The sequence below is a fragment of the Lathyrus oleraceus genome, chromosome 2, assembly GCF_024323335.1.
Source record: "Lathyrus oleraceus cultivar Zhongwan6 chromosome 2, CAAS_Psat_ZW6_1.0, whole genome shotgun sequence".
NCBI lineage: Eukaryota > Viridiplantae > Streptophyta > Magnoliopsida > Fabales > Fabaceae > Lathyrus > Lathyrus oleraceus.
In genome coordinates this window covers 143,037,221-143,050,247 of record NC_066580.1, presented here as the reverse complement: position 1 = coordinate 143,050,247, position 13,027 = coordinate 143,037,221, and the positions used below count along the sequence as shown (strand labels likewise).

At 33.7% G+C, this 13,027-nt stretch overlaps 1 protein-coding gene across 1 annotated transcript; it reads left to right on the top strand.

Annotated features, from left to right (window-relative positions):
• Positions 1-1,156: 1,156 nt before the first annotated feature.
• LOC127118542 (omega-3 fatty acid desaturase, endoplasmic reticulum) lies at positions 1,157-4,209 on the top strand. Its single transcript, XM_051048752.1, has 8 exons — positions 1,157-1,659; positions 1,761-1,850; positions 2,054-2,120; positions 2,433-2,525; positions 2,630-2,815; positions 3,040-3,120; positions 3,203-3,340; positions 3,775-4,209. Exons 1-8 carry the CDS (start codon positions 1,334-1,336, stop codon positions 3,955-3,957), a joined length of 1,164 nt encoding a protein of 387 aa, XP_050904709.1. The 5' UTR covers positions 1,157-1,333; the 3' UTR covers positions 3,958-4,209.
• The last annotated feature ends 8,818 nt before the right edge of the window (positions 4,210-13,027 follow it).

Below are 13,027 nucleotides of genomic sequence, written 5' to 3'. Positions count from 1 at the left end.
TGGTGACATACTAGGCAGAAGGAGTACCACAAGTTATGTCTTCAAGTTTCAAAGAGCTCTAATCTTTTGGATCTCTAAGAAGTAGCTTGTCGTGGCTCTATCTAGCTGTGAGGCAAAATATATTGCTAGTTGTTCAGTTGTTTGTCAAGCTGCTTGGATTGAAGATGTATTGACTGAACTTGGTGTGAACATCCAAGTATCAATCAAGCTCTTTGTTGACAACAAATATGCAATAAACTTAGCAAAGAATCATGTCTCTCATGGAAGATCCAAGCATATTAAAACAATGTTTCATTATATAAGGGAGCAAGTGAACAAAGGAAGTTTGGCAATGAGATATTGTCCTACCAATGATCGGATTGCTGATATCTTGACTAAGGTTGTAAAAGGAAAATAATTTTCTAAATTGAAGATAAACATGGGAATTGTGGCATTTGATTCAGAGGTTGGAATGACTTTTGGAACAGCCTAGCCTCTGAAGGAGTCAAAGGATAAAACAACCTAGCCTCTGAAGCTTTAATAGCTTATGAACCATCAGCCTCTCTCTCTCTCTCTCTCTCTCTCTCTCTCTCTCTCTCTCTCTCTCTCTCTCTCTCTCTCTCTCTCTCTCTCTCTCTCTCTCTCTCTCTCTCTCTCTCTCTCTCTCTCTCTCTCTCTCTCTCTCTCTCTCTCTCTCTCTCTCTCTCTCAATTAACTTCCGCATGCACAAGATGTGATAACACCAACACAAATATCATCCGCATACGTAACACCAACACAAATATCGTCATATTATTTATTATGTCATCTAACAACCTCCACCGGACTATAAAATACATTTAATGACCAAAACTTATTATGTTCCCGAGTCTTCAAACCTGTTCCTTCTTAGGAAATCACAATCCTATAATATTCTTAATCCTACCGTCCATCCCGGGACTTAATCACTTTACTCTAACCACCTAAATAAGAACAATCATTAGTCACATTGACTAACAAAATAATTTAAACAAAATACTAATTTAAATGAAAAGACACGACGGATTATTAAATTGATTATTTATTATCACATGTTTTTCAAAAGACGCGACGGTTGGAACCATAATCTTCAACATTTTCCGTACGGATCGAAAAATGCACAATCTTAATAAATTGACGAGTTGGCACATTTGTTTTCCACATCTCATTTCCCAAACTATCCTCGTTTATTTTGTTTGTCCCACCTCTCCTAGATCTCAGCAAAATCAACATAAATCAAAGCAAACAATAAATAAATTAAAAAATTTAGTCAAACTAGAATCTTGTGCAGCTATAATTACCACTCTTATATAAGCGACCCCAAACATTTCATCTTATGGCTGTAACAGCCTCTATTCATAATCACCTATCTCAAAACCAACAAACACTAGGCCAAGAAACCATGGCTGTCTCCAATGGTGGTGCCGATTTTGACCCTAGTGCTCCTCCACCGTTTAAGATTGCAGATATTAGAGCTGCAATTCCGAAGCATTGTTGGGTCAAGAGTACTTGGAGATCTCTGAGCTATGTTGTTAGAGATGTCTTAGTTGTTGCTGCATTGATTGTTGCTGCAATTCGGTTTGATAGCTGGTTTTTTTGGCCTATTTATTGGCCTCTTCAAGGGACTATGTTTTGGGCGATTTTTGTTCTTGGACATGACTGGTAAAAATTTATGTTTTTTTTTTGTTTTTGTTTTGCTCATGATTATGCCTTTTGGTTTTGTTCATGTTTTGAATTGAATATTGTGTTTTTGTTTTGAATAGTGGCCATGGAAGCTTCTCAGATAGTTATTTTGTGAATAGCTTGGTGGGCCATGTTTTGCACTCCTCAATTCTTGTTCCATACCATGGATGGTTAGTGAATTTGTTCTTAGAATCTTTTTTTATTGTTCATTGGTCAAATCTGTAATTGTGAGTTTGTCGGATTTACGATGATGACAGATTAAAACGTAATTTTTATCATTTGATTTTGTTAATTTATCTGTTAATTCGAACCTGCACTAAATTCATGAAGTGTACTCAAATCAATTTTCTTTTGTTCTTATGGTTTTTTCCAGGAGAATTAGCCATAGGACACATCATCAAAACCATGGAAATGTTGAGAAGGATGAGTCATGGGTGCCGGTATGTGAATTAAATGCTTCCATGTGTTGTTTTTAATTGATTTAACATAGTATTCAGAACCGTCTCAAATTTTTTAAGGCTTTGAATTGAATAATCGAGATTCAATTCTGTCAAAATTGATACTATAAATTTTATTTAATCACGGTTTAATTAAGAGATTTTTTTTTTGAAATCTTGTTTAATTACTCAGATTTTAGACTTATGCGGCAGTCTGCTTACACGCCACAAATACGACTTTGATTAAATGATGTAATCTTTAAGAAGTTTTTTAAATTAATTATCTGATTTGTTTTTTGTGTGTCATTATCTTAGTTGACAGAAAAGGTTTACAAGAGTTTAGACAGCATGACAAAGTTTGTGAGGTTCACTGTTCCTTTACCAATGTTTGCATATCCAATTTATTTGGTGAGTGATTTTAGTTTTTAAATTATTAGTACTATTTGAAAAAAAACATAACAGTTGAAGAATCTGAATTTTAATATTCTGATGTGAAATTTCACATTTTTCAGTGGAGAAGAAGTCCTGGAAAATCAGGTTCTCACTTTCATCCAGATAGCAACTTGTTCTCACCCAATGAGAGAAAAGAAGTGACACTTTCAACAGTGTGCTGGTTTCTCATGTTTTCTTTTCTTCTCTATTTGTCCTTCACAACTAGTCCAATTTTAATTCTCAAGCTATATGGTGTTCCCTATTGGGTAAAAATTTACCCTTGCACTTTTCATATTTTTATCATAACTTCTTAGTCAAATTCATTTTTTTTTTAAAAATTGTTGAGTTATAAATATCAATGACTTGTTTACATTATATAAATGTCATCGTCAAAAATTAAATTTTAAATCAACGATTTATATTCATTTATCACAACTATCGTATATCTATCTGTTGAAGTTATTGTATATTTGTTTTTGAACTATCGCAGATATTTGTCATGTGGTTGGATTTTGTTACATACTTGCATCACCATGGCTACACACAGAAATTACCATGGTACCGTGGCCAGGTAAAACCATAATCATTTAATTAACTACCTTCAATTGTTCATTTTCGTTTTAATTTGATTACTCATGAATTCAATTTAACAGGAGTGGAGTTATTTAAGAGGTGGCCTTACAACCGTTGATCGTGACTATGGTTGGATTAATAACATTCATCATGATATTGGCACACATGTTGTTCATCATCTTTTCCCTCAAATCCCTCATTATCACTTGATTGAAGCGGTACTTATTTTTTTCTCAAATTTTCAAAATTTTATCTCTTTATGATTAAATTCGTATTTAATTATGTTAACAACACCTGCATTGACAGATATCGATATTATTATTCTAAACATTTTGGTCATACACACCTATGTATTGATGTCTATTCTGGCAAATGCTGATATCAAAAATCAAATAACATAGTAGTGTGTGATCGAGCCAGGATTGCATATACACAATTTTTTAAATATGTTGTGTCTGGTATCAGAGTCATTTAAAATTTTTGAGAAATCTTTTATAAGAAATTGAAGTTAGTTTTAGTATTATTGTAAAAAAAAATTTAAATGAAAAATCAATTGTGGATGTTGTTTTTACTATAGGTCGTCTTACACACTCTCAACGACGGTCGGTCTTGTCTGTTAATTAAACTGACTTAATTTTTTTGTTCATCGCAGACAAAAGCAGCAAAACCAGTATTTGGAAAATATTACCGAGAGCCAGAAAAATCATCCCCAATTCCATTTCATCTAATAAAATACCTAGCACAAAGCATGAAACATGACCACTTTGTTAGTGACACCGGTGAAATTCTGTTTTATCAAACTGATCCTGAGTTGAACAAGAATCACCATGACTAAGTGACATTTTTGGTTCTTCAAATCAATGCTACCATCTACATTTTGGGGTTGTGGTATCATGCTAGTTGTAACACATGACTTTTTGTCTACTTTATAAGAGGAATGGACCTCACAGGCTGGTTAAAGAGAATAATATTTTTACTTTTATTTTTTGAGTTTTTAGAGACAATAATATAGTTGCTTTTAGTGGAATAATAATGTATTTGAAATAAAAGAAATATTTGTGTAATAAATATTGAATTGTCAGTTTCATCTGAGATGTTTTTCTACCACTTGTGTTCTGAACACTCACATGGGGAGTTTAAATCAAAATGGCGAAGTGATTTGTTTCATTCCTAGCCATTCTCTTGTTTTTACTTATGTGGTGTAAATGTGTATTGCATTGCATTTGTGGTACGATTGTCACACGACATCACCGAAATATAATTAATATCAATCATTCTAATGAAATAGGCAAAATTACAATCGTTAAATTTTATTTTAAAAGATTATATATTTATTTGCGTCATTGCGTCTCACATTAAATATGAAAATGTTTGAGTAAATTTTTATGAAAATGATTTTTATTGATAATAATGAGCGAATAACTTGGATTTTTTTGGTCTTTTAATTTCTTTTTTCATTTTCTTTCATTTGAATAATTGAATTTCTTAAAAAGATTTTCTATGCTCTAGTATTTATATACTTTACTCTATGTTTAATTACACTTTTGAATCTCTATTTTACATGATTTTCAAAGTTGATGTATATTTTAAATTTAAATAGTTTTGATCCCCTATTTTAAATTTAAATAATTTTAATTTTTTCTCATAATTTTGTATTTAAAATTAATGATATTTTTATTTTTAAATGACAAGTTACATTGTATATAAATCATCTCATTGAAACATGATAAATCATTGTATATAAATTTATTGTTGAACTTTATAAATAAAAATTTAAATTAAAAACGATTGATTTTTATTGAGAAAAAGACTAGAAGTGTTTGAATTTAAAATACGGTGAAAAAAAACTATTTGAATTTAAAATAGAGAGATCAATTTCGTGAGTCAAACAATTTGGAACAAAAATTATAATTTACTCAATAGATTATGAGTTTAATTGAAATACGCTGACACTGTAAAAAAAATTTTACACCGTCAATTAATCATAGATGTCGGATGTTAAAAGAAGTTTGACTCTTATTTTAAAAATCTATAAAGTAATACAAAAGGATGATGGTGATGAATCGACGGTGTAAAACTTTTTACACTGACAGTGTATAGTAATTAATATCATAAATTATTAATTTAAAACAATATCATTAATTGTGTGTTTTTAATAAATAAATCAATATCATATACTTTCTTATATTTCATTAATTGTGTGTTTTTAATAAATATTAGTAGTTTATCATAATACATATTTTTCATATTAATATAATAATTGTTTTTTAAATAGTCATTTTTATTAAAACTCTCTAAGTCTAACATTAATATATTACTTAATTATTTTAATGCTTTAGAATGATAACTTACATATTATGTTAGATATACTGTTTAATATTGCTTAGATTAAAATATGATTATTTCTTAAAACGGAAACTTTAAAATAAATTTAGTATATTTTTTCTCAAGAATAGTAAAAGTAATTGTATATAAGAAACATGGTATAAGTTTTCTTTTAAAAATTGGAAATTGTTCCAATTCTATCGTTATTTACACAATAAATATTTTTTCGTAACAATGATAAAATATAATCCTTTTAATAATAGAAAAATATAATAATAATGATAATAATAATAATAATAATAATAATAATTATTATTATTATTATTATAATTATTAAAATTCCTCCTAAAAGAATTATTTTTAAAGCACCAAAGACATTGGACCTATTCCTAAAAACAGCATTTGTATAAACAATTAGATATTCATTTTTCTATAGAAAACAAGGAAATAAAAGCAATCAAAACAACTAAAAGTTTTTAGGAAATACAAATGAAACCATATCAAATAAACAAAATAAAAAATAGATTAAATTTTTTTATTCAAAACTAGGTGTTAAAAAATGGATCGTGATTTCTTGGGCATGTTCATTTTAACCACATTTTAGTGTAGGGTGGGCCAAAATTTTAGACTTTCGCCCTCTAATGTGTCCGCTCAGTTTTTTTCGCGAGCTTTTATGTGCATGAGAATTAACATAAAATTTTATATTTTTAAACTTAAATGATGTAGTGTTTGCAGACTTTCTCCGTCCCTCACTCATTTTATTTACGGGACGGACCTAAGTTTTAAGCCTTCACCCTCAACTATGTTCGTTCCACCCCATTTTTTGCGGGCTTTTGTTGGACGAACCTAAACGGGACGGACATGTCCGTTTACCACCGTTTTTTTAAAAAATAACCATAAATTTCAAAATAACCATTTTTTCAAAAAAATTCCAAAATAACCACCTTTAAAAACAGATGCGCCAAATGAACTGGCGCATCCATTTTCCATGATGAGGAGGCGCCAAGGCCCATGACGCATGCATTGGAAGCCTCATGAGGAGGCGTCAATGCCTATGGCGCCTGCATTTGGCTCATAAGGAGGCGCCAATGCCTATGGCGCCTACATGTCTTGACATGTCAGGCGCCTAGCCTCTAGGCGCATGCATTTTCTATCTCCTCTCTATAAATACCTCGCCCTGTATGCAATATTTTTCACACAAATCTTCCCCTATAACCATATTTTCTTTCATTCAACTCCACTTCCCTTCAAGTTTTTTTAGTTTTAACCATGTCTGAATACATTCACAAGCGAAATGTCGATTTAATATTTTCCGTCGTTGCGTCTCCGATAAAGATTCGACTTTGGAATATAGATTCGTTTGAACGTCTTAATCGGACGTTGAACAATTGGTTAGATGGAGAAATTGGAGATGGTGAAAGGATTAGAAGAATCCAATGACTTGTGTCCATGTTCAACCAAAATGGAGAAGTGCGTGAATGGGTGGATATTAAGACTGACTGAGACGTTCATAGGATGATGCATTACATGTTCAAAATTATTTTGATGGTTGTAATCACATAGTTATTGTGATCCATGGACTCGACAACACTATACCAACCTTTATTGCGGTCAAACACCGTGACCAAATGTGTGTTTTCTTTGGCAACTTCATGTCTAATGAATTTCTTTGAAGCATCACTGAAACAACTGCCCAGATTGCAACACTGAACTCCATTTCGAACGTCTGGTCTCAAACAACGCTCCTAGCCTGAAATATGTTGCCTACACCAAAGCGGTTATAGGTACGTTACGGATGCCTTTGAGGACAGAGTTCATTGATTCCACAAGATTTGTTGTCATGTGGCCCCAACGTTGACCGTTATCGTATGCTCTAGTACACTTCTCCAATGGAATATTGTCGATCCGTCTTACTGCATCTGCGTTTGACAATCTTATTTCTTCGCAGTAGTGTTTGAAAAAAGGTTCTGATAATGTGTAACCTGCTATGACAACCTTCTTCCGCAACCTTGTCTTTGATTTCCCGCATGAAATTATGAGCAATATGTCTAATACAGAAGACATGCGTCGAAGGAGGGTCTTTCCAGCCATTATCAATGTTATTATATGCACTGATGATTGAAGGGTGTCTGTCATAGATCAAACATAAGTTAGGCTGAGGTGCAACGTGCAATCGGAGATTTCTTAGGAAAAAACTCCACCCCTCAGCAGTCTCCCCTTCAACAAGGGCAAAGGAGATTGGAAAAATGTTGTTGTTGCCATCAATAACGTTCCTTTGTATTTCCCATACAACCATGTACCATCAATTTGTATAATAGGTTTACAGAAAGAAAAACCTATGATGCATGGTTGATACGCCCAGAAGAGACGGTGGAATATTCCACTTCTAATAGCACACGTCCCGTCTTGTGTATACGCGGGCAACGTTTCCAACTTGACAATAGTCCCTGGAGTATACTGTTTTAGAGCCAACAGGTATTTTGGAAGTTTTTTGTAAGACTCCTCCCAATTGCCAAACACTTTTTCAACAACCTTTGTCCTAGCTATCCATGCCTTCCTATATGATGGAGTGTACTGGTACTCTGCCCTAATATGCGAGATTATTGTACTCACCTTTAACGATGGATTATCGCCAATGAAAAACAATATTTCATCGCATATTAGCCGAGAGCTTAGTTTCCGATGATCTTGCATTGGGTTTTTCAGCATGCATGTGTGAACTGGAACCATTGATCCAATCTCCCAATAATCACTCCTCTTCCGGTACGAAGCTGACAACTTGAAAAGGCAGTGCTCATTCGAACAATAAATTTTGTACCTCAATGCATTAGTTCTATCAACTATGAAATCAGATAATACTTCCATGTGAAAATTTTTAATGGCTTTTACACAATCCTCTTTTGTGTAAAATGTGTCTCCTTGTTTCAAAGATCTTTGCATCTGCACATAAGGATTGTACCATATATCTGATGAAGGTTCATCGAAACCCAAATTCAACAAGACTGCACTGCAATTTATTTTCTATTCTTTGTTTCAGATGTGAAAAATTTGATCATCGATTTATTGTAAACCGAGTTACCTCTGTGTTGCGAAAACAAAAACCGAATAATTGATGCTAAAATATTTCACCTTCGATATGAGCACTGATCATGTAATGTTGTGAGGAGGACATTTTTTTTAAATCTAACTTTCTTTTCTATATTGAAATTGAATGCATTGATATGTTAGGAAAGCGCACTTAAATAGCGTAAATGTTAAATGCATTGATCACGCAATTCGTCTGCACATACTTGACCATGCAGAGACAAGAACACACATGGAATGAATGCAGAGACAAGAAAACATAATGCATGCGCCTGCTAGACTAGGATCTCTGCACACAAGGAATCTCACAAGAGAATCTCAGTCCTAATAGTCCAAACAGACGCCCATTCCCTAGGCGCATAAAGCAACCTAGGCGCCAAGACCATGGGTGCCCCTTCATGAAAAAGAAACCCAGGCTCCAAGACTAAGGGCGCCTCTTCATTGCATGTTCCCTTTTGAACGATAACCCATTCATGTTCCCATGCAACAACAAATTCCAGAACCTCCGACGTGTTTAGGAGATTGACATCAAAAAAGAATTGATGCCCAATGGGATTATTCCGACTGGAGAGACTTTGCAAAAGAGATGTGTCGTCAATGGAGGAATCGACGATAACACATCTTAAATGAACCAGTCACCCATGGTGCAAGACCAACTCAATAATATATGACATGGTTTAGGTCGGTGACAACCCAATAATTTGTGTCTGAGCCGCGATATTTGATAGATCCATGCTAACTAGCTTCGTCATCATACGCCCAACAACAAGTCCCCATCCAACACCAATGTCAAACCACCCAAACCCAACAACCAACCTCACACCATCAACCTACCACATACACCCAACAACCAAACACCCAACTTCGCAATCCATTCATGCCACCCACTCAATCACAAAACCAAGAATCAAACCCTACTCACCAACAACCATACGCATCAACACCAACCGTCTATAGCCCAAATGATTCATATGGGTCATTTCATCGTAGCCCCCCACCAATGACCACTCAAACATCCCATCACCAAAACACACAACCATTATTTAACTATAGTACGCCCCAAGAACCATTGCTTCATTTCCAAAACGATTCAATGTCCCAATTTGGGAAACTATACCGTCCATAATCCACCCAACCCCATCGACCTAACTACGATGACATGGGCATCGAACTCCATTACGGAAGCATCGTTGGCCAGAGCCCCCCGGCTATTGGGAATAAATGATGCCACATCTATCAAATACCGCTGGAACTTCCGCTGGACCTTCATACCAGCCATCATTCGATCAGGTCAGCACGCAAATACCCCAAACACCTCAGGAAAATCGTGGGAGACCTCGAAGACAAACTAACACATCTGGATGTGGAACAGGGAGACGTTTCGATCGGGCCGGTCATTAAATTTTTGTCAATCCCATGTAACATTTATTATATCATGAATAATTTTTTTTTACATTATTTTTTATTATTTAATAATAAATAAATAAATAATAATACAAGGGTGTATGCGCCAAATGAATTGACGCATACACCACATGCAATAAGCAGGCGCCATAGGCATTGGCGCCTCCTTATTAGGCAGCCAATGCATGCGCCACTAAAGATGACGCCTCCTCTTTAGGGGAAATGGATGCGCCTGTTCATCTGGCATATCTGTTTTTAAAGGTGGTTATTTTGGATTTTTTTTTGAAAAAATAGTTATTTTGGAATTTATTTTAAAAATTGTGGTTATTTTACGGGACGGGCCTAAGTTTTAAGCCTTCACCCTCAACTATGTTCGTCCCACCCCATTTTTGGCAGACTTTTGTTGGACGAACCTAAACAGGACGGACATGTCTGTTTACCACCGCTATTCAAAACTAATATATGAAAATTACATTTAGCATCGAGAAAATATATTTTGACACCAAAATTAGAGCATCATTAAATAAATGTATTTTCTAAAAAAAAAGAATTTTAGCATGCTAATATATTAAATTTTTTTGCAGTTAACTTAGAGTTTTGAAAATTAATCTCGAGATTATCCACAAAAGGAAGCATATATTTATGGCGATGTGATAACAATTAGTGTTGGACGGCCTCCTAACGTTTCCCTAATTAATAAGTTAATTTATCACAAATGACTATATTGAAATAAGTCTATAAGGATGGAGGCCAAGGAAGAATGATGCTGACAATAGTCATGGAAGGAGGCAGACTTTTGTTACAACAACTTTCTTCTTTACTTCATTTTTGGATGAGCGTGAATCTAAAGACATTGCTCATTGCATTTAATGCATGTTCTTATACTATTTTACTTAAGCAATTCTATAATTTATTCTATTATTTTTACTATTTTAGTATGTTTTTATATTTAAATTTATTTTTGGCTTTATTTTATTTTTAGTATAAACAGTTATTTGATACATTGTCACTATACATATCATAACTTGAGTTATAGGAGTCGGATTGACGCGTTCTAATATGCGTTGGAAAACTAAGAGAAAGAACTACAAGTTTCATGTTGAAGTCAAAAGCATATTCATAATGAAGAAGAGACTAATATTTCGTTGAAGTTCTAGACTTAATTAAAATAGTTAAGTTTGAGCCGGTTTTTGTAATTTTCGGGTCGGATCTCATAAGAGCCAGAATTTCCCTTTTATTATATTAGGTATTTGATTGCTACATAGAAAAAGTAATATCTATCCATGACTTACTCGTGTGACATCAGTAACTCCAAAGAGGTCTCCACTGAGTTGGGGATCTCATTCCAACTCTTTCAGGACTACTCCTTCAAAGTCAACATGACTATACCACCCTCCTACCTTAGATTGAAATCAAGTTCGGGTTAGAACTTATCTAACCATATAGAGATCACCAATCACAACAGACAGAATATCACACAACAATAAACAACAATCAAATATAAAAGTATATACACACAAAAAAGTATGCTAAACTCACTGAGGACTACTCCCCAGCAGATTCGCCACTTAATTTCTGTAGCGGTAAATTCATAACCATCAAGCTATGGATAAACTTGACGTCAATAAAACCAGAGTTGCCAACGCGCTTTTATTGTTTCCAAAGGAAAAGAGAAAAGTACGAAAAAACCCCAAGGATAAGGAGTTTTCAAATCAAAACTAATAAAATTTCGGAGATTACAGGTAAGGGGGTTGGTTACACAGAGGGAAGGTGTTAACACCCAAAGTTTCCTAGGTACTCCTAGGGAGCCCTTTTTTGTGTGCAAGTGGTTTGGTCTAAATGATGTTTTTATAAAAAAAGGAATGTGGGGATGAGAAGAGAATTCATTAAATATATTTTTGTTTTTGACAAGACCTTCGATCTTGTGCCTACGTACCAACATAAAAATGAGGGATCAAAACCTCGTAGTTCATGGTAAAAATTTCAAAGAAGTTGGTGAGTTTATTTTAACAAAAAAGTTTAATAAGAAGGCACAAAAAGTCAAAGTTTGAATGGAGTTGTTAGTTCTTTTTGTATTTTTTGAAATTTAAGTCAATATGGTTAAGTTCATTCACAAGTTTGATTTAAGAAAATATTTTAAAATTCATTGGCATAAGGCCAAAGTTTCTAATCATCAAAACAAGTCTAAGTTTGGAAACACAAACAAAGAAAGTTTTTTTGAAAAGAGGGAGAGATTTTGAAATTTAAGAAGTGGGAGGAGATGAAGAGACTACCCTAAGCAGAAATTAAAAGTTAAGAGTTGAAAAGATCTGACCAATGGGAAGCAATCCAACATACAAGAATGTCATATAGAAACCCATTTTCCTTTGGACTTTGAAAATAAATAAGCCATAAGCAATAAACAACATCCAAGCACTAGGTGAAGATCAAAGCATCAAATAAATATGTCCAAAATATCCAAGCAAACCATCCAACAACTAGATGTAGCGGTAAATTCGTGACCATCAAGCTATGGATAAACTTGACGTCAATAAAACTAGAGTCGCCACCGCGCTTTTATTGTTTTCAAAGGAAAAGGGAAAATTACGAAGAAAACCCAAAAGATAAGAAGTTTTCAAATCAAAACTAATAAAATTCCAGAGATTACATGTAAAGGGGTTGGTTACACAGAGGGAAGGTGTTAGCACCCAAAGTGTCATAGGTACTCCTAGGGAGCCCTTTTTATGTGTGTATATGTTTTTGGTATAAAAGATGTTTGATAAAATATAGAGTGTGGGGATGAGAAAATAATTCATTAATTATATTTTTCTGTTTGACAAGACCTGCAGTCTTATGCCTACGTACCAACATAAAAATGAGGGATCAAAACCCCGTAGCTCGTGGTAAAATTTTTAAAGAAATTGGTGAATTGATTTTAACAAAAAGTTTAAGTAAAAGGGCAAAAAAATCCAAAAATTCGAATGGGGTTGTTAGTTATTTTTGTCTTTTGACATTTAAGTCAATATGGTTAAGTTTATTTACAAATTCGATTAAGAAAGGAGTTTTGAAAATTCATTGGCATGAGGCCAAAGTTTCTAATTGTTAAAACATGT